Below are 22,835 nucleotides of genomic sequence, written 5' to 3' on the forward strand. Positions count from 1 at the left end.
GCAGCCTACTTTTTACTGAAGCACTCTCCATAGCTCAGAATTTAGGATATATTCCAATTATTTCTATTCAACATCCAGACTTCAAATTTCATCCAGATCTGGAGCATTTGTCTTATGAAGCTTCAAAAACATCACTTGAAGTTCAGAAAACAGTTAATTTTAAATAAGAAATTACACTTTGTATTTTCAAAATTTCAGACCATACAATACTTTGGAAATCAAACTTCAGTTACCTGTAATACTATTTTCAGTTTGTATTTTGTTTCTGAACAGGGACTATTGACTGTGATTAACTTAAGTCTTCAATTACTAAGATTGACAACTGGTGCAGGTACAAGCACCTTGCAGACCAGAGCATTAAAAATCCCCACCAAAACAAACTACTCTTTGGGTGAGGGCTATGTTTTCAAGTTTTCAAATCACCTGATGAGGGGTGGTAGCGGGGGAAGAAGTTTGTCTTTGCTTTTTGCTAAATGGCTAAAGTTAACAATGTATTTCAAAACGTGTAAGTAGTTGCCCTCATATATGCATATTATCTACATATTACAATGAAATACTAATAGTTGGCTTTTCACCTAAGCCAGATCTAAACCTGGATCTCCTTCTTCAGCACTGATCTTCAGTTCGGTTTAGTCTTAGTTTCCTTTGCTTATAATAACAGAAACTATTTTAAGAACCTGATGCTTTGTAACAATGTGTCTTTTGGCTCTGCTTGATTAAATGAGATAATTAACATGTTTAACTTTGAAAGCATCAAATACCATTTGGTAGTTCAGCAGAGAACAAAAGACTGGAAAGGACTGAGTCCAGACAACTGATCAGCCTGCTTGCTGTAGGTACTTTGTGTTAAAAGCACTGCACAAATTACTTTGCACAGCTGTGGACACAGAGAACTGACCAGTTCAACCTTTCTCACCCATTTCAGATTGCAGACCATAGAGGCCTTGACTCAAAGCTGCAGAAGTTGTGGTGATCCCTTAACTTACACTGAAATATAGGCTGTTAAAAGATCCAAATTGACGCGAGTCTCAGTTCTTTGTAGAAAATCATGCACTACACTGTACTGCCAAGAAACAAAAGCTTCCAATTCTGATAAAGGTAAGAGCAGCGACAGCTCTGGTTACATAGGAAAGGCCTCAGGCTCCCACTTTCAGGTCCTAGTGCTTAATTATCTTTCTCTGTTTGCAGGGAAGCTGTAGCTAGCGCCACTGCGGTAACTGGCTGTGCAATGCCATGGAGCTGCATCTTGGCTAGTTTCTTCTGCTCACATTCTGTGACCAACCGATTCAACTCTGCTGCACTGTATCCAATCAGAGTTTTCAAGTCGCAGACAAATTTGTACACAAACCTCTTGCCTTGCACTTTGCAGATCATGTCTCCATCATAGTAATACCTGTAAAAACACAAAAGAAAAATAAAATCAACATACACAAAACACTGACATTATTTTATAAGCTGTAGCAAGTGCCAGTTCAGAAATGAAGGTCTCCAAGCAGTTTAAAAACAACTTGTGGTGGTGGTGGTTTAAGTTTTATATAGTGTTTTGCCTTAACAAGAAAATGTTTTATTCCCCTTCATTACTGTCCTTTGCTTCCTTTACTCATATCTGCTTTTCTGAGGAAAAAAATGTCATGTTGGAAACCGTGAAAATTAACATTTTGGTTTCTATGCTACTTAAAGCAGCCATTCTCCTTCACTGTTTTCAAAGATGGAAGTAAAACTATAAAAGCATAGTTTGTATTTTTTCTGTTTTGAATAGTTCATATGCTGGAAAAACTACATGTTTTGCCTTTATTTACAGCTAAAAGTGACTTCTCTTAACTATGAATACTTTTAACATTGTGTAACAGGAGAGTTACCGGACTAAGAAGAAATGTAGTAAAGGTAACCAAGTCTGCATGATCCACCATACTCCAGAGACACTGGAAATCTTCACACAAGACAAAGAGAAGTCAGAATTTTACAGTTTTGTTGCTGTTCCTGTCTTACTGCAGGCACAGCACTAACAGAATGCACGCTACACTTCTCATTAAGAACACCCAAGCGGCTGGGATATAACTTGGACCTGATGAGCTTAACAAGCTTGTGATAAATTTGAAAAACAAACCAAACCCAAGCCAAAATAAACAAAAAAATCCCAAAACAACTCAGAACTACATAATTTAATTTTCTCCATAATATCACCCAAGTGTAGTACAAACATTACAGATTTCTTGACTGTCTAAAGCTCACTTATCTGAGTGACATGCTCATAAAGGAAAGGTGATTCTCATTCACCACCAAAATTCAGTCAATTAGAAGACAAACTTTTGTCTCCTAGCTGCAATGGAAAAGGTGTACAGGAAATTAATTATTTTTCTTCAAGTCTCATTCCACTACTGGATAAAGAGATGCTGATTTTAGATATTTCACCAAGGTGTATGTAGCAATACAAGCTGCTCTTCCCTTTTCCCCTTGTCCTAGTCTCTACACTGCCTGGTCTTCCTACAGCTGGGCAGGAGACCTAGTACATTTCCCAACATATAATAATTTTCTGTATTAATCAACAACTGACATAATAATTGCAGTACACCAGTAAACAAAACATATTACCAATTTTGTTTTAATGGAACTTCAGCTTGACAACAGTGTTATCCTGGGAGTAGTGAGAGGCATTAAATATCCCTTCAGACATTCAAGTGTTAGAAAACATGTCAATATTGATGCAGCTGCCAAAATGGCAACACTCTGAGGAATGTGATTTCTGTAATTCTGTGACTTAAATATAAATGCAAAACTTCTCTAATAGTGATTTATGCAAATTACTGTGCAGACATCTGTTTTATATCTCAGTGATAAGAACATTATTCTAAAGTTCCTCAGCTGCCTTTGAGATCTTCTGCAGAGTTTGTTGACAAAACCCTAAAACTCAACAGCATCATTTAAATAATTTTGATATTCCAGAAAGTTTTCACATATACCTTCAAAACACAAACACATGGATTCACAAAAACAGATTGGAAACATGGGAATGGTTTTGTAACAATAAAAGCTGGGGAGCAGCTCTACTAGAAAGGTCCTGCTTTGAGCAGAAAGCTGGATCATACCTGAACAGTTCCTGATGTGTCTTGTCTTACCTCAAAGCCCGACTAAGCTTCTCATAGTTCATTGTGGGCTTGTTCTTGCGCTGTCCCCATTTTTGCGCAACCAGTTCAGGTTGGTTCAGTTTGAACTCTCCTTCATCACCAACCCAAGAAATACAGTCCCGAGCATCTTTGTCTGTGAGAAGTTCTAATAAAAACTGCCACAACTGGATCTGGCCATTGTTTCCTGTTGAAATAAGAGTAACAGGATCCATTTCAATTAAAATTTTCAGTCAACGCATAAAGCAGACCAACACGGGATATAGGATGGAAGGAAAACTTGCACTTAAATTATTCTAGGTATTTTTAAAAATATTTTCCAGCAAAGTCATCAGTATTAATCAATTTAAAAAGAAACTGATGAATAAAGGAAAGAAAAAATAAAATCACTGTTTCTCATAAATCTGTCCCTAGAACTTAAGAAAAAAAAAATCTGAATACTACAGCTAATTACTTAGACACACACCTATCCCTGAAATAGAACAGACTTAGCAAGAGCTGCTTATTCCTCTTCAGGCCTATATGCATATATTTTTATGCATCCACCAGTCGTTGCTTGGTCAAAAAATAGCTTAGTTTCCAATTTTCATTATGAAATATTAGAAATAAAAAAAAAAAATAAAATTTCTCAAACCAGCTTCTATCAGTACAACATCTTTCCTGTCCAGTTGTCAAGATTTCTTTTTAACTCAAATATCTACAGTTAAATTTCTAAATTTTCAGTGAGATACAGAGAACAGACCTAACGGCTAAAGGGACAAACACAGAGTATTCCTCATTGATCTCATCTGAAAAAACCCTGGCCTAAGAATCCTGAATGACATCTAATAGGCTTTCATGGAGAGTCTAAAATAAATAAAAATTCAAGGGACAGGAAATTATTTAATAAAAAAACTCACAACACTGGAGAGAACCAAAGCAAAAGTTACAGCAAGAAAAAACAGAAGAAATTAAGATGAGTTATTAACAATCAAAGAGTATGTACTAGTGACAGTAATTCTAAAAATGCATATTTAGCGTGCAGTTTTCCAGAAGCTGCAATCATTTAATAACACAAGAATCTGAAACTTGCTAAATGTGTAAGTCAACAAAGAGGAGGGGAAGAGAAGACAACCAAGCAGGGCAAGTAGTGGCTAGTCTAGCATTCTACAATATACACCTTATTTCTCCCCTTTCTTCAAACATAGATCGGAAAAAAGCTAAAAGCTTGAACAAATGCTGTGCAGTCATTTGCGAGGACAGACTGTGAAGCAATAGGAAAAGAAACAATTTTATATATTGCATTTACTGCAGGACTTAAAAGCTGTGACACCATGTGAACATGGTGCCTGTGTGAGCTAACCAGCTCACTAGGTCTGCATGTGCTCCTAACATATTCTGTAGATAACAGTCCCCTGCATACCACAGGGGCTTCTACAAACCTCACATTTAGAGTTACAAAGATGTTTTCTACAAAATTGTAATTCAAATAAATAAGTAGGTGTTTACTGCATTTGCATTTACAAACAATGTAGACAATACCTGTTCTGTTCCCAGGGGAACTTCTATCTTCCCCAGAGATCCTTGGAGCTCTCTGTACTTTAGCTGCCTTTGCACTGGTGTTTATTACTTTAATGGTGGTTGGGGTAGCAGGCTGTACAGACGCTGGAATAATCTGCACAGCTGTAAAGGAGAGAACATTGCAGAACATCAATTATAAATTGCTGGCACAGAAATAAGCATTTATTATTTATTACCTGCATTATCACAGAATCCAGGACAGGCTGTTTAAGTCACAATACCAAGAATAATTTAAAGACTTAAGTTCTTACAGTGGAAAATGTGGTTTTATACTGGCAGCAGGTGCCACATAAAACCCTACCCCACTCTTGGTAGCTTTGGGTAGAGACAAACTGAGGATGTAGTGCACAGTTTATCTATTTAACATATAAGCTGCTTACGAGTCTTTTGAAAATCAATTCATTTTAATAGTTGATGACACCACTTCAACTGGAAGAATGAGTTTCAAGTAACTGGACAGTTACTTTAATGTCTTTTTTCTAGTACTGTTTTTTCAACACAGCCTCTCTTCCACAGTCCCTTTACATTTTTGGAAATGCATTATTTTGAAATCATAAGATTTTAGTATACCCATCCATTAACACAATATATAGCCTAAAAAAACCAAACCAACCCAAGGCCTTGAATATGTATCCTTATTTCAAGAGATTGCAACACCTATCATCCAAAATAAAAATTAGAAACTTTCATTGTTCAGGTCACACATTACCTTTCAGACAATAACACAATACCAAGAAGCCCAACACTTTTCTTTGAAGTTTAAAATATGCCCTCCTTCCTTCATCAAGGAAAACTACTCTTCTGACTTACTTTCCAAATGTTGCACTATTACAGTGCAACCTGCTGAAGCAAAGCCCAGTGCTAAACCTGCAAACAGTCAATAGCAGGCAGAAATACTTACGTTGATCAATAGTAACAGTTGCTATCTCTCCAGAGTGTTCTTGGCTAGCCAAGACATCTGCAAAATAGGAAAAAAAATAAAATGTTTTTATTTAGCCCACAAATTTCAAGTCACCAAAAGATCAAAAACTTTCATGTTTCATAGAGGAAAAAAGTAAAAATTTGGTATTAGTTTCATAGAATCACAACGGTTGGAAGGGACCTCGAAAGATCATCTAGTCCAACCCCCCTGCCAGAGCAGGGTCACCTAGAGTACATCACACAGGAACTCATCCAGGTGGGTTTTGAATGTCTCCAGTGAAGGAGACTCCACAACCTCCCTGGGCAGCCTGTTCCAGGGCTCTGTCACTCTCACAGTAACAAAATGTTTTTGGATATTCACCTTGAACCTCCTATGCTCCAATTTGCACCCATTACCCCTTGTCCTATCACTGGTCATCACTGAGAAAAGCTTAACTCCATCTTCCTGACACTCACCCCTTACATATTTGTAAACATTGATGAGGTCACCCCTCAGTCTCCTTTTCTCCAAGCTAAAGAGACCCAGCTCCCTCAGCCTTTACTCATAAGGGAGATGTTCCACTCCCTTCATCATCTTTGTGGCTCTGTGCTGGACTCTTTCAAGCAGTTCCCTGTCCTTCTGGAACTGAGGGGCCCAGAACTGGACACAATACTCCAGATGTGGCCTCACCAATGCAAAACGGAGGGGGAGCTGAACCTCTCTTGACACCCTTTCTAATGCACCCCAGGATGCCATTGGCCTTCTTGGCCACAAGGGCACATTGCTGGCTCATGGTCATCCTCCTGTCTACCAGGACCCCCAGGTCCCTTTCACCTACACTACTCTCCAGCAGGTCAGCCCCCAACCTGTACTGGTACATGGTGTTTCTCTTCCCCAAATGCAAAACTCTACACTTCCCCTTGTTGAATTTCATCAGGTTTCTCCCCGCCCAACTCTCCAGCCTGTCCAAGTCCCTCTGAATGGCAGCACAGCCTTCTGGTGTGTCAGCCACTCCTCCCAGCTTAGTGTCATCAGCAAACTTGCTGAGGGTACATTCTATACCCTCATCCAGGTCGTTGATGAAGATGTTGAACAACACCGGTCCCAGCACCGACCCTTGTGGGACTCCACTAGTAACACACCTCCAACCAGATTCTACCCCATTGACTACAACTCTCTGACTCCTTCCTTTCAACCAGTTCCTAATCCACCTCACTTCCTGATCACCAAACCCATACCTGATCAACTTTTCTACAAGGATGCTGTGGGAGACGGTGTCAAATGCTTTACTGAAATCAAGATAAACCACATCTACCGCTCTACCATCATCTATCCACCTAGTAATTTCCTCATAGAAGGCTATGAGGTTAGTCAAACATGATTTACCCTTGATAAAACCATGCTGACTGCTCTTGATGACCCCCATGTCCTTGATGTGCCTGGAGCTAGTGACAAGAACAAGTTGTTCCATCACCTTTCCAGGGATGCAGGTGAGGCTGACCGGTCTATAGTTACCTGGGTCCTCCTTCTTGCCCTTCTTGTAGACTGGAGTGACATTTGCTATCCCTCAGTCCTCAGGCCCCTCTCCTGTTGCCCATGACCTACTGAAGCTGATGGAAAGTGGCCTCGCAATGACGTCTGCCAGTTCCTTTAGCACCTGCAGGTGTATTCCATCTGGACCCATTGATTTATGGATGTCCAGACTGCTTAACTGATCCCTAACCCAATCCTCATCTACCATGTCAAACTCCTCCTCTATCTTGACTTCTTCCAGGGCTATATGAATCTGGGGCTCATGGGGAAATCCTGCAGGAGTAAAGACAGAGGCAAAGATGGTGTTCAGCACCGCTGCCTTCTTTATATCCTCTGTCACCAGGGCTCCCACCTCATTCATCAGTGGACCAATATTGCCTCTAGTGATAGTTTTGTTAGCTATGTATTTGAAAAAGCCCTTTCTATTATCCTTAACCTGACTTGCAAGGTTAAGTTCCAAGGAGGCCTTAGCTTTCCTAATTGCCTCCCTACATCCTCTGACAACAGTCCTATATTCCTCCCAAGTGACCAGCCCCTCCTTCCATGATCTGTAGATTTTCCTTTTCCACTTAAGTTTGCCCAGTAGTTCCTTCTTTAACCATGCAGGTCTCCTAGCACCCTTACTAGATTTCCTAACCATTGGGACACTCTGATCCTGTGCTTGCAAGAAGTGGTCCTTGAATGTTGACCAGCTATCTTGAGCCCCTTTATCTTCTAGCACCCTGTCCCATGGGATTTCCCTTAATAGATGATTGAGGAGACCAAAGTTTGCCCTGTGGAAGTCCAGGGTTCTGGTCCTGCTGGGTATTTTGTTCCTTCCACACAGGATCCTGAACTCCACCATCTCATGATCACTGCAGCCAAGGCTGCCATTGACCACCACTGCTTCAACAAGGCCCTCCTTGCTGGTTAGTACAAGATCCAGCAGCGCTCCTCTTCTAGTCGGCTTGTCCACCATTTGCATTAAGAAGTTATCATCAATGCACTGGAGGAACCTCCTAGACTGTGAAAGGCTGGCTGTGTGAGTCTTCCAGCAGATATCAGGGTAGTTGAAATCTCCCATGAGGACCAGGGACTGTAGTTGTGAGGCTGCTTTCAGTTGCCTGTAGAAAGCCTCATCAACCTCCTCACCTTGATCAGGAGGTCTGTAGTAGACCCCCACAACTGTGTCACCCGCACCTGCTTGCCCCTTAATTCTTACCCACAGAATTTCAACATGCCCCTCATCAGCCCCTGCATGAAACTCAATACATTCTAGTTGCTCTCTCACATAAAGAGCAACCCCACCACCTCGCTTCCCTGCCCTATCTTTCCTAAAAAGCACATAACCATCCATGGCCACATTCCAGTCATGTGAGCTGTCCCACCATGTCTCTGTTATTGCTACTAGATCATAACCCTTAGCCCGCACACAAACCTCTAACTCCTCTTGCTTGTTCCCCATGCTGCGTGCATTAGCATACAGGCATTTCAGGAAACGAACAGAGCACACTGGTGGGACTAAATCCTCCTTGGACGACCTGACTTTGGGCCATGGTGTGTTCCTCTTGTGCTTGTCCCTAACAGGCCTGGTTTTCTCCCCTTCCCCCTTCACATCTAGTTTAAAGCTCTATCAATGAGCCCTGCCAAGTCCTGCCCCAAAAGCCTCTTCCCCCTCTGGGACAGGTGCATCCCTCCTGCCACCATCAGTCCAGGTGCCTCATATAGCATCCCATGATCAAAAAAACCAAAACCCTGGCTATGGCACCAATCTCTTAACCATTCGTTGACCTGCAAACTCTTCCTATATACCTCCCTACCCATTCTTGCAGGAGGGATGGAGGCAAACACTACTTGCGCTCCAGACCCCCTAACTAGCTGTCCCAGGGCCCTGAAGTCTCTCTTCATTGCCCTTACATTTCTTGTAATAATTTCATCACTGCCAACCTGAAAAATCAGCAGCGGGTAGTAATCGGAAGAATTCACAAGATTGGGGAGTTTCCTTTTAACATCCCTAATCCGAGCCCCAGGGAGGCAACAGACCTCCCTGTGAGATGGAGAGATGTACATTAAATAACTTGCAACCAATATTTAATTATAAAACTGTCAAATTCACTAGATCCATAAACTAAAAATCTTTGTTAAAACAAAAGAGGAATAATCAGTCACTACGTCTTCCCTATTAGTGTTGAAGTCAGATGAAAGGCAAGCAAACAGTGCTTAGTATGCAGACATTTATCATAACAACAGACACCCCCTCTTGCCTTGTACTGATGCCCTCATTTTTACTGCCAATATTAAACAGAAGAAAAACAACTGCTCGCAATTAGTTCCATCTTTAAAGAAAGAAAAAAAAAAAAAGAGAGGAAATGAAAAAAGTAAAATCAGTTACAGAAAAATATTCCATACACTTGCGAAGAAGCTCCAAATGGCTCCAGAGGATTTCTCCCCGTGGGACACGCTGGAAGAAGTCTTCTTGACTGAGGCTGCAGAGCTCCCTCCCAGGAATGCTGAGTGCATTGAGGTCAATGTCAGTCATGCTGAACTCCTTAATCACCCACACCACCCAGTGCAGGACCTGGTCTGTCGACCACTGCACCGGGTCTGGGAAAAGAGACAAAGCTGCAGTTCATCCCATGATATGAGATAAGGTTCCTCCTCACCAAGATAACAAGCTAGACCTTACTGTAACTGACAACAAGAATGAAACAACTGGCTGCTGATCCACAGCAGCCAAATAAGCATAACCCAGAGTTAATTTTTTTGTATGACCTTTTCTGAAGGCCTTAAAATAACAAAAAAACCCCACAACCCAACTTTATTTAGGGGATTCTTGCAAACTATTTGTTTTTAAAAAAGAGCCTGCTTCTAGGCCAATCAGTGCTGCTATTCAGTTAAAGTCCAATGACGGCATGTTTTCAATTATATAACAACTTCCCTAGAAGAAGAAACGTAAATGCAGTTACCATGACCAAACCTGACTAGATGGACTCCTCTTAAAATGTTGATGGAGTGGTAAGGCTTGGTGAGGAGATGGAAAGGGCAACGGAGGGATTTTCTTTAGCAAAAGCTTTTACATCAAACCTACACTTCATATTCCTCAAACACAGAAAATAATTATTTTTCTTTTCTATAGGTCTTTAGTTTCAAAAAAGAGTGCTCCCTCTCACACCAAGATGCTCCTCAAGTATGTTGATCAGCATGTGATTATGATGAAATATCACATTCTAAATTTATTCACATTATCCCAGTTTCTTAACTATTTAAAATCACTGTTGTACTGGGTTTGGCTGGAATGGAGCTAATTTTCTTTATAGCAGCCCTGTGGTCCTGTGTTTTAGGTTGGTGATCAAAATGCTGTTGGTAACATCCTGATGTTTTAGCTACTGCTCAGCAGTAGTTTGCTTGCATAAGCAAAAGAATTTTGAAGAGAGCAATGGGTTTGGGTTGGCTTCAACCCATGTCCTTCCTGACAACTGGGGACACCCATATTAGTGATGATGAGCATATTTTATAGATACTGGTAATGACAATCACATTGGTACTGTGATCCAACAGCTGCTGGCTTTCTTTAAGCCTAACTTATCTTTGTATTGTGCTTGTAATATGGTTTGTTTTGTTCTGCTAAATCAGAAACCCCATGTAACATCACTCAGCTTCAGGTAAACTTGATACTAAACATTACACCTGCCAAGCACAGAATATCTAAAAGAACCTGGTCAGACAGTACTGGGCTCTGACACAAGGCCTCCTTTGTTCCTCACTCAGCCACCCCAATGAGTAGTAGGCTGCGGGTGCACAAGTAACTGGGAGGGGACACAGCCATGACAGTTGACCCCAACTAACAAAATAAATATTCCATACCATACATCATCATAAGCAATAAAACTCTGAGGCAGTTTTTCCAAAGTAGGCCTTGCATGAAGACTGGCTGGTCATCAGTCTCCTGGAGGTGACGGCTTTTGCATCAGTTTTTCTTTCCCCCTCCACTTCTTTTTCTCTTTTGTTCTCCTTCTTTTATTTATCTTTATATTGACCCATTATTTATTTTTTAAAACTCACTCTCATCCTTTTGATTCTTTTCCCCATGCACTTGAAGGGAAAGTGAGCAAATGACTATGTGGAGGCTCACCTGTCAGCTGGGGTCAACCCACCACTTGGGATGGCTAACAAACAGGCACTAGATATATATCTATATATATATATAGATAAAAAGATAAAGAGTAATATACCACATCTAGGAAGACCATAGTAAAGAAACCAATAAACCAAGAGTTTTTACAATAGGACCAAATGCATGTCTGTAATCAAACAAGCCACAGCATCAAATTTTGGGACATTTTTTTGACATTTCAAAAGCACACATGCACATCACCAAATGCCAGTGCCAAACACACACTCACTGCAGAGAGTATCTATTACCATAAATAAATAGTAAGAAATAATCAACTCAAGATATGTGCAATAGGTGATTTGTTGAATCAAGACATTTTGACATAAAAGTATATTGTTTCAAGCAGTATTAGTATTAACAAGCTAGAAAGAGGATGGGTAAATCTAAGTATCACATTCAAAAGTTTAACACTGTATGCAATATATTAAAACGTGCCAGTGAGCAAAAACTAGAAACGGATACCAAAGCAGGGATATTTACTGCACTGTCTCACGGGCAAAATACAGGAGTTGAACAATAATGTATTTTTAAATGATGATACCCAGATACAGATGATACCTTGACAATTTTCTATTTTAAGAATTAAAAACAGCAAAAGCTTTCTAAGTCTATAAACATCATGTAGGAGCCACAGATTCAATTTTGCTTATTAAAGCATAGTGAAACTGCATTATTTTTCACTGACGCTACCTAAAACCATGCAATGCAATCCTTTGGGAAAAGCCACATCAAAAGAGTTTTGGCCTTCAAAATGTTATCAGCAGTGATTTTTCATGAAAATTTTGCTAATTTGTTCTCATTGACAGAACATAATCTGCAAGGTAACATGAATTATTGCTTTCTCTAGCCAGTTCCATGGTTTCCAAGCTTTCTGCTGCTCCATTTTCTGTCTTTATTTCTCATACCAATTAATTTTTTTTTTTCTTCCTAAGGACCTTTACAATGGTACCTTTTTTTTTATATTATTTATTCTATTAGCAGAAATACCTTTAACAGCTAAGAATTTGAAATCTCTAGTATAACACACAAAAATGTAATACAAAGAAAAAGCCACAACATTTGAAAAACCTGCTAAAAGCTAATTTTCTGTTTGCAACAAACCAGAGAAGGCTGTAAGGACATAAGGATGAAGATACTGAACCACTACCTTTCTGCAAGATTCTTATTTGCTGACTGGACCTAACTTTCAACATCAACACATGCTTTCTTTTGAAAAGATTCAAGGAATCATTTCAGATTAGTAATTTGATCTGCCCTAGTTGTATGTGGTTTTTTGGTCCTGCTCCAGCAGGGCGGTTGGACTCGATGATCTTTGGAGGTCCCTTCCAACCCCTAATATTCTGTGATTCTGTGATTTCAGAGAACTTCCCAGAACTAAACCTCACAACTCTTTGACGGAAACTGCCCTCTTTTTCTTTTTTTTTTAAGATGCATTTTTATAAACACTGTGGGGGGGAAGGCTTTTTTAGGGAACTACATAAAAACCTTAAGAACATTCCTTATCCTCAGAAATTTCCAGCTGTATCATAATGTAGAACTTTGTTGTGCCTTATTTCAAACCAAGACCCTTCAATGTCAAGTCAGATAACATTTAAAATGTTACCCTTTCTAGGAAGGTAATTTTGCACATATTTCTGATAACAAGAGGAAAGCATTATTCTTAGTAGACATCTCTGCCATATTGAACTAGTGTGATTTTCCTGAAAAATCTGCATTCCCACAAAACTAAAGACATTAAACTTTTAAAGTCACAGTTATGGGTTGCAGAACTTCCTTAAGCAACCATATTATTAAAGTTTATTAAAAACACTATTCCACGTAACAACAATATGGTGTTAAAGTCATTTTCCTCCCATATTAATGGGAGCGCGTGCTGAAAAATATCAATCTGCTCCCAGTAACACCTCACATTTTTTCCAACATTCTGTGTCAAATCCCTGATTATCAACAGACATAGGAGACGAAAGTTATTTTGGAAGTGCTTGCCAATGAAAATAACAAAAAAGGCATGAAAAAGCCATTACTTTTTAGTTATAAAAAATGTGTTCAAAATATCGGCAAGCTACACGTCCTGCCAAGACCAGCGACTTCACTGGAATGTTTAAACACTTCCAAATATATTGCAGCTTTGCAAGTCCTCTTAGGTAGTACAGCTTTATGTGCTGAATATGCCTTGTCAGTACATTTCTGCAAGTCACAATAGCAGCTCAGCTGGATCTCCTGAACATGAGGTAGGTCTAAAAACCACAGTTTCAGCTCAAACCTGAGCAGACATTCTGAGATGTTTTTTTCTAATATAACAATAATATAGCAGCTTGCCAAGTATCAACATTAATTTAAAGGAGATTATTTACCAGAATACTCATATTAATTCCAAATAATCCTTTTCCACTGTGTTACAGCTAAGTATGGTGTTCCATGCAGAACCTGGTTTTACAGCATACTCAGCATCCCACAACCTATGACCAATTTGTTTCATTATCTTTAAAGGCAACCCCCACCAAGCGCATTCAGATAAACATGAAAAGGAGCATTCTCACTAACATTAATGTTTTTAGAGGAGATGAGGAAGAAGAAAATGGCTTTCTAAAAACTGCAATGACAAAAACATTATGAAGCAAAAAGTATTAAAATAAAACTATTACAAGGATTGATTCTCTCTCTTTAGCCTTCTCTTATGCAGGTATTTGGAATGTACTTACACATACCTTGAGAAGCCTTCTCCGAGGCACTGGAGCACTTAAATTATATAACCAAAAGTAATTATAATTTATCATAATTATGAAATAGTGAAAACACCAATCCCTCAAGCTAAAGAACTCAGCCCCCACATGCACACACACAGAGTCATGTATTATTACCGTAGGGTATCCCAAGGCGCTCCTGCTCCTTTCGGTAGCCTTCCAGTGCTGCAGCCCATCGTGTCACTTGCTCAGAAGTTTCATCTGAAATTGTTGCAATATGTTTTGTTCCATCCAAGGTTATCACTTGAGCTTCCTCGACAAGGTGAGCTTCAGTCTCTCCGTGATGAGCATCTGGATCAATCACTACCTCCACAGTCTCCACAGGCTTCACAATTTCAAGGATGTTCAACTTGGGCTCTATCCCTACGTATAGAAAGAACAAACACAAAACTTGAAGATAGCAATAGAAATATAACTAAAAAATTGTTTTAAAGTTTTCTGATTAATAAGTGGTAGCATACTTAGAAAAGAAGCATGACACAAAAGTATAATCAAATTACTGCAAGTGTCCTAAATTATAATTACATACTCTGTTACACAGTACATAATTTAGCAAGGTGAATACAAAGCTGTCCCTCTTCCCCCTCCCCCTAGTATTACAGTTTCCTGTTCTATTTAGGTGATCCATTTAATATATTTTGAACAGAACGTTCAGCACGTGGGCATAAAGAACAAGAATTTTGGCTTCTAAGAACTATACAGAACCAAAGGGGAAAAAAACCCCCAACAAACCCAAAAAAACCTGAACAAGCATGCACCTCTTTCCTCCAACCAAGAGGCATTTATTTTAGCCTTTACAATCTTTCCCCAGTATCACTAGGATCTACACACAGGAGTTAACATTTTCTTTCAGTATCTTGCAAGAGGCAATGTGTTCAACAGCAAGTTAAAAGAAAACTAGAAAATCATTCTTGTTTTAGGCTTCATCTGCTACTCTTGTTGTGGTTTTACATCTCATTTAAGATATTAGACCATGGAGCTGGAAGATATGTCTGCTGTATCCATTCTGCTGCAGTAAAGAACACATTTACAAACACTACTAATGCTTTGTATCACCACCTTCTCTGTCATCCTCTGAGAAAGTATTTTGCCCAACTGGTGCCTCCAAATTTCTGACACTGTCTAGAAGATTTTTCTTATTATAATATGCTAAACAAAAAAAAATAAATCATTTTTTTGCAACATAGAGTTTCCATTGTAATTACAACTAACAATCACATTTCTTTACGTGGCAGGAAAACCATGTACATTTCCATTCTTCAAACAAGAAGAGTAAAGGTAAGGTGGAGTGACAGAATGGTCTTTCTAGCAAAATGAATAAACAGGAGTGATCTTTTATCTGCTGTAACTTACACTAAGATATTTTTATAATAAATGCTATGAAAGAACTATAATGGACTATCAGTCAGCTGGTGTTTATTCCTCTGAATTTACAGATGACTAATGAGAATTTGATAGGACACTTGAACTGACACAACAGCTTTTCTCTTAAGAAATAAGAGAGTCCAATCCAACACCAGGATTAGCATCACTGATTATTGCTAGCTAAATTCTATATATTATACAAGTTGGGCAAAAAATAAAATACAGCAAGAATCTTCAGTACTTCATCCATGCAAGAAAAATATGTAGATGGCGTAAGAGGCTGTTTTTTTGCCCATGGCTCAAAAGGACACTGCAGTTAGAGTAACAAGTCCATTTCCCTGTTAGTGATCCAAATATCTTCCTTTTATTGCTCATGCTGTTTGTTTTCTGATATTCTGTCCTGCTATATTTTACTTGCCTTTAGCAGACAGATTTCTTGTAAGTTGCTTAAATATCAAGTATCATGGGCTGAAAAACAACACTGAGGATTGCTCTGAAGTTAAACAAAAGTACTTGAAGTACTCAGGTATTTCTTTTAAAGGAGACAGAGAGAGAGAGAGAGAGAAAGGGGGGGAAGAGAGGCAAAAAAAAGCAGCTTCCTGTGCTACACGGTCATGCACCTCAGTTTGACACTGAACAAAAAAAAAAACAACAACAAACCCACAGGAAGAAGTAGAAGATAATAGTGAAGATATTTTATCACCTGCATCCTTTTGAAAATGAAAGTCTGAGTACTGCATGCTACAAATTACTGAATTAAAATGGTATTTCTACTCTTTATTTTTGAAACTCAGAAAGACAATTTAACACCCAGTGCCTATAAAGAACGGCAGATTCAATCTAGCACTAGTCAACTGACACTCAGCATTACATGGAAATTGTCATCTTAATACAAAACAGAAACGCTTTCTTATGTTTAACCTACACTTCAGCCACAAGGAAACGAAACGTGCTCCCCACATTTTGTTCATCTGCTTTGCTGACATAAATCAAAACAGGTAATCAAAGGTACCCTACTCCAGTAGGAACTTGCTGTCACCGTTTCTTAAAAAAAATGGCAACAAACATATGCATCTGTCCCCAGAGCCCAACATGAACATTGTCTTCAGTGAGTGGTGGCAGTCCTTCCACTCAAGGGGCGAAGGAGAAGAACTGGATAAAAAGCTACAAATTGCTGAGGATTCTACAAGGGGAAATCCTCTCATATCTGGTAATACAAATATAAACACACAAAAAGCTCACTCACCTCACAAAGATGAAACTGTCGCCTACCTAGATAAAAATCTTTTGCCTGCTTAAGTTACTTGATCTGGTATGAGTAACTACTCACTCTCAAGGTGTTTTTTGGCTCGTTTGTCGTGGTTGTGTGCTTTGTTCTTTTTTTTACTTACAAATGTGTATGAAGTTACTATAAAAGATGTTTCAAATAGCACCAGTCCATGACAGTTATTTTAATTGCTATTACTTACAATCACAGTCCACAATGAAAGAGACATTACAAAGCTATGTGACCATTCAGTGATTTTCTCAATTTTACAGCTAGAAATAGTAGGGGATTAGGGGATTTAAGCACAAGCACTGTTACAATATTGTCTGTACAACAGACAAACACAACTGCTTACCTTGCCTAGATATTACTTGCACACTGAGTTGGACTGTTCCATCTGTTTTTACTCCTTGATCAAAAAGGCTTCGATCTGGGTCCAGCTTGACAAACAAAAAAAAGGTAAAGTATGTATTAGTTTCTCAGTTATAAGACATTTATTCCGCTTTGAAATTTAGAAACACTTAGTGTCTGAAGCAAATTTTCTGAGGCAGGCATATCATTTTAGTACTATGTAGACAAATGACATGCTAGAAAGAATTTGATCAGAACTTGAAACTTGCCACTCTGTTCTGTTTAATGTAGCCACTTACAGGGACATTTTTAAACCTAAAAAAGAAATGCAAAGCCTGGAAGTAATTTCACTTTGTGAAAAGTATCTACAGCTCCTTTTCTCAATGTTAGCACCTTCATAAAAATTCTCGTATGTAAAGCATGTTGCTGCTGGAGAAGCCACAGATGTCTGATTGCAACTACAAATAACACACACAGCTAAACACAACACACCACAGTCATACTGTCTGACATGTGGTGATGCTTGTAAACATGAGGGGGGATTTCTCAAGTAATGTTCCCTATCTATGCCCCTGAAAAGTAAAAAAATCTCCTCACTTTATTCAGATTCAAAAAAAAGATTAGACTCATGGAATTTCAGGCAGCAACAAATGATGTGGGTTACCTCAAGAGAAAACAGTATTGTCGTTGGCCTCATTCACCTTTCACTTGCAAGTTGGTAATTATTTGCTTTCTTACCCTCACCCCAGGAACCCAAAGTATTTTGATTCTACTCTATCATTTAACATGCCCATATTAAATGGTGCGATGGCAATGAACCTGACACAAAACTAAACTCTTAAGTGTAAATAATATACCAAATGAAGCATGGATTCCACAAACAATGAAAGCAATGGACAAAGTATGTAAAATTTGTCTTCATTAAGAGGTTAAATTTTTCACAGCCTTTCACTTTACCTGGATATCTTGCAAGCAAATTTCATGTGCATCCAAGGAACACTGCAGTCTGGGTTCCAGCAACTTCTTAAGATTTCCAATTGGTTCATTGATGTCAATAGCTTGACTTACAAATTCTGCTGTGGTGTAGGTTTGCTCAACAATGCTAAAATACCAAATCAATACAACAAATAATTAGCTACATAGTAATACAGTAGGTATAGGAAAGCTTTTAAAAAGAAGCAAACTACATAAAAGGTAATACTGACTCTGAGATCTGAATATCATGCAGAAAAACTCTTCAATTGAGTAAATTATTAAATTTGGTCCTACTGATGGTACAGTTGAATAACTCTTCTTTCACCCTTTCACCATTAGAAAGCTACATTAAATACCAAGATTATTTTCTATATTCAGTATCTTAAATCATTATTAATATATGATACATTTTAACTTGCATGTAGAGAACTTATTCTATTTGTCTTGTCTAGACTGTTTAAAAGACATTCAAGTTAACAATAAAACCAGAAACTTAAAGATAGGGAAAAATGGAAAAATGTCCACTCTGTACAGAGTAATGTCTTTTCACAAGTTAGCATAAGCATAAACTAAATGCACACAAGAGGCAGCCAGAAGGAAATAAAGCTGAATGAAGCCCTGAAGGAAACATTAGTTTCATGTCATGGATGTCCTGCACTAAAATTAGGACAGCACTGGCATAGGTATTCAGAAACATCAATGTTATAGGACTTGTATCTTAGCAACCTTAGACTGTTGATTTCTCTACATTTACACAGAAGGAAAACAGAAAGTATACAGGTGTAGTCAGTTTTTAAGTAGTAAAAATATGTAAGAAGCTCAGAATACGAATAAACTACTAAGTGGTTTTGAATCAGTTCTCTGCAACAGGTTCTTAAAGAGCAGGTCACCCAGAAGCCTCAGCTAGTTGCTTGCAACACATCAACTGCCTCTCTCTGCTTTTTGTAGAAGTTAGAAGCAACAGAAGGCAAAAAACACCAGGTTGAGGTAATCGTGGTTTCAATAGTCCTAAAAACAACAGTCAACAGATACAGAACAAAATTTTTGCTCTGTCAAACACAAATGACCCTGTATAACAGCCGGAAACGTTCATCTCAATTAGAGAAGGAAACACTGAAGCTGAAAGGTCTGCAACATGTACATGTAGGCATTCTGTTACAGACATGATCTTTAAGGTTCCTTCCAACCTAAACCATTTCATAATTCTATGAAAGTAAGGGAAAAGAACTACTAGGAGCACAGCCAGAGGGAGACAAAATGGTTTGGGATTGAAGTAATTGAGACTGAGTAACACGACGACACTATACTGATTTCCTACAGTAACTGCAGTCCAACTACAAGAAAAGCACCATTTAACCAGGTAAGAAACAGAAAAATTGAAGAGAGCACAAGCAAAACTAGTAACTTCGTAACCGGCAAGAAAGCTGAAAAACTGTGGAAATAACAGCAGATTAAGGAGATCATGCTGAGCCTGTTACTTCTGCCTGTTTTAAGTTACTTCTTCCACCCAGATAGAAAACAGTTGTGGGTATTTCATAACCATGACCATCTCTGAAGCATTACACAATATCCCGTAATAAATCTGAATAACCAAATGTAGCATGTGCAGCCACAAATCTGACACCAATTAAAGAAAGCAAATACATAAATGAATTGCTGACTAAGGACCCCAAAAAGCAAAGAAAGTACATACCTTTCTTCAGTGCATTCCTGTTTCTCAGTTCCATCAATTTCTATTTCTATCAGCTCCTCTGCCTCTCTCTTAGTCATGGCTACAATGTCTTAAGAGCAGAGCTATGAACAGAACAGAATTTTTTTGATAAGTCACAAACCAAAAAAGCTCGATGATGGGTTATAACCCATTTGTTCTACCAATTATTTTAAAAATCAAACACCTGGACTGTTTTTAAAAGACAAGAATCCACCTAAAAACAAAGCCAAAAGCTAATACGGATTGCAGTTATCACAAGACAGATCACAATATACCCATTCCTCAAACAAACGCTCTAGGTACAAATCCAAGACTGTAAAGGGACATTAGCAGAGCCCAGAGCCTGATTTTCTTGGAGGCATCCAAATTTACTGGATGTTTTTTTATTATGGGCCAGCTACAGCTTTTAGTGGCTAGTTGCAAAGAACTTAGGAAAATTCTTTTTAAGTCAGGAGCATTTTGCCATCTAGATTCAGCTCATGCTACCTTCCTAGCAAGGCTGAAAGCTGCTGCTTATAAACTTAAGCAATTAAAGGAAAAGCTATTCTGTGACAATATTCTCATTGACACTACAGGTTTTCAAGCCCTATAGAATACTGGAGTCTGTTGGAACATAAGGGAGAAAAAAAGAACTACAGCATTTGGTCTGTAAAGATATAGTTTGCATAATACTATCATGTTTCACCAAACTTGCCATACACCCTAAGTATGAAATACATGCGATAGAGAACAGGGCCAAATGATATTAAAATTTTACAATAAAACCCACTACCAACTCATAGGAAATGGAGCAGAAAGTAGAAGCACAGAGGAAAAAAAACACAGTAGAAAAAGCAAAACATGCTAGTATTTAAATATCCACAATAGAAGGGATTAGTAAGGTTTCTATCCTGGGATCATTCTTTCCCAAGGACTACTCTATCCCAAACCCAACTGTTTCAGAATTTATTAAAGGCAAGTTAAGGGAACTTATTAAACTTCAAAACATCTCAAAAGAAATAGTAACCAAGTAAGTTGTACAGCTGTTACAGAAAAGGCTTAGAGAAATTCAAACTACTCATCTTATTATCTCCTTCAAAAACTATGATATAAAACCAGTTTTGAAGAAGTCAAGTGCTACATGTGATACCAATCTTTAAGAAGGTACCAGGGCTAGACAGGAAGTAAACAGCACCTCAGTAATATCGCACCACTAGAACCAAACCAGAATCTGTTCTGCTTTCAGATCTGGCTCCATAAAAATCCCCTCACTGCCAGGGTATGGTCCTTACTCTTGTATATCATCCTCCTGATAAATGAGGAAAAATGAAACAATTTCTGAAGAGTGCAGACATGCTTAATTAAGTATCTGAAAGAACTTATACCTGCATAGTTACAGGTTATCTGGTTGACTGTTGAAAGATTTTTTTAAATTAAGTTTTGAAAAGAGTCCCTTACTGAAAACTCCCAAAGAAACTGAAACCATAAAAAAGGGGGGAAATAGTTTCCTGTAATAGCAACAAGACTAAGAGCCTAAAACAACAGGAGTAAGTTTTTTAGTTTTTTGGGGTTTTTTTTGTGAGGGAGTTTACCAGTAAGGTCACAAAAGGGGTTGAGCTAAGATTTCTCTTCCGTAACATATTCAGAAGTTACTGAGAAAACTGTGCAGACCTGCAGAAAGAACTCACAAGCTTGAATGATTTCTGGCAGAAAATACCCAATATTGGTAAATGCAAAGCAATGCATGGTGAGTAAACTATTTCAACAGCACGCTAACGGTACAGAATTAGGTAAGACATGCTGAAGTCCTTATGATTGGACTCCAAATTGGCAGCTGGACTAGTAACTGTTCACTCACTCTTCAAAGGTGGTTTGTGGTGGCATCTTGCAGGCTCTACTGCATTTGTGGTTAGGCTGGGGAGGTAGGAGAGGGGAGCAAAGGCACAGAAGGCAATTATGGAAAGAGGAAGAAATATGGTTCCACTGAGCACAGACGCAAGAAAGGGAGATGATGTGTGGAAAGAATGACATGAGAACATGTAAAGTCATTAGCAGTTCAGAGAAATCTAATAGGGAAAATTATTCACTCTTCCCTTTGTGAGAACAGACTCCTGGTGATATAAACATTTCACATTAAGGCTAGCAAAATTTGTTGCTACAAGATGATGCCAAGACTGACAGCATACATCGGTTCAGACAGATGGGACTGAGCTTCCTGAGCCTTCCCTGAAGACTGCTGAGAAACAAGAGAACATACACCGGCCTGTTTTGCTAGGAAGGTCAGTATGGTAGGAATCCCACAACAGCAGCATCTGTTTGAAGGAACATAAAATCCTGTCCTTGATTTGTGGAAGTTAGAGCTTACTGATTTCTGTTTGATTTTTCTTTCAGCCAAAAAAGCCCTACGACTTACCTGTTATCCAAGAAGGAATCTGACCATGATACCCAACACAAACCTCCACTAATGGAAGAGAAGGCACCTCTTAACAGAGCCTGTTTTTCCCTGCATAACAGCCCAGTGCTACACTAGTATCTTTTACAGTTCAGCACTTGCAGTCAGGGGAGAAACCCGTTTTCTCTGTTGAAATCTAGCTTTTCTTTCTCCCGAAACACAAGGAATTAAGCAAGTAACAAGCCCATCACGACAGGGGCACAAATTCTACATTAGTAGTACTAGAATCAGCATTTGTTATCCTACCAGGGAATTGTGAAGTGGGGGCAACTACTGGACCCATGCACATTATCAAGTGATACTGAAAGCCTGGTCACTGGAGATATCTGTGCTCCCAAGATGCAGAGTTGTTTGTGGAACACTTGGCACTACCCATCACTCTACGCATTCAAATGGGTAAAATACCAATGCAAACCAGACAACCTACCCTTTACAGACCAGCTTTTCCAAGTTATCAGCCAGCTGGGATTTAAGACAAAGACCGTGGGCCACTGAATGGCACACACATGCCAGGTTTCAAATGTTTTATTCCTTATCGACAGTCGGAAGTTCTAAAAGCAAACTAGGAGAAGCAGCCGTGCAGCACGTACCTGGCCGAACACCGAAAGGCAAACAAAGATGCCAAAAAAGCCCTCTTTACGTTTTCACCCCACACAGTTTTTTACAAGCGCAGATCAGTTCTGATCAGCTCCGGGAAGGCCTCACGGAGCCGGGTCCGGGCT

At 38.9% G+C, this 22,835-nt stretch overlaps 1 protein-coding gene across 1 annotated transcript; it reads right to left on the minus strand.

Moving 5' to 3' along the window:
* Positions 1 to 853: 853 nt before the first annotated feature.
* On the minus strand, positions 854 to 19,741 carry GABPA (GA binding protein transcription factor, alpha subunit 60kDa). Its single transcript, XM_009995435.1, has 9 exons — positions 19,665 to 19,741; positions 17,954 to 18,098; positions 17,001 to 17,085; positions 14,131 to 14,376; positions 9,505 to 9,699; positions 5,584 to 5,640; positions 4,644 to 4,784; positions 3,117 to 3,309; positions 854 to 1,393 (listed from the first exon to the last, which is right to left on the minus strand). Exons 1-9 carry the CDS (start codon positions 19,739 to 19,741, stop codon positions 1,165 to 1,167), a joined length of 1,368 nt encoding a protein of 455 aa, XP_009993737.1. The 3' UTR covers positions 854 to 1,164.
* Between the last annotated feature and the right edge of the window lie 3,094 nt (positions 19,742 to 22,835).

This window comes from Chaetura pelagica, unplaced genomic scaffold (assembly GCF_000747805.2).
Source record: "Chaetura pelagica isolate M959 unplaced genomic scaffold, ChaPel_1.0 scaffold23, whole genome shotgun sequence".
Lineage (NCBI taxonomy): Eukaryota > Metazoa > Chordata > Aves > Apodiformes > Apodidae > Chaetura > Chaetura pelagica.

Coding starts and splice junctions, on each gene's coding strand:
- GABPA (XM_009995435.1), bottom strand. CDS start 19,741: ATGACTAAGAGAGAGGCAGAGGAGCTGATAGAAATAGAAATTGATGGA. Junction 18,099..19,664: donor CAGGAATGCACTGAAGAAAG/GTATGTACTTTC, acceptor TTGGTATTTTAG/CATTGTTGAGCAAACCTACA. Junction 17,086..17,953: donor TTTGCTTGCAAGATATCCAG/GTAAAGTGAAAG, acceptor TTGTTTGTCAAG/CTGGACCCAGATCGAAGCCT.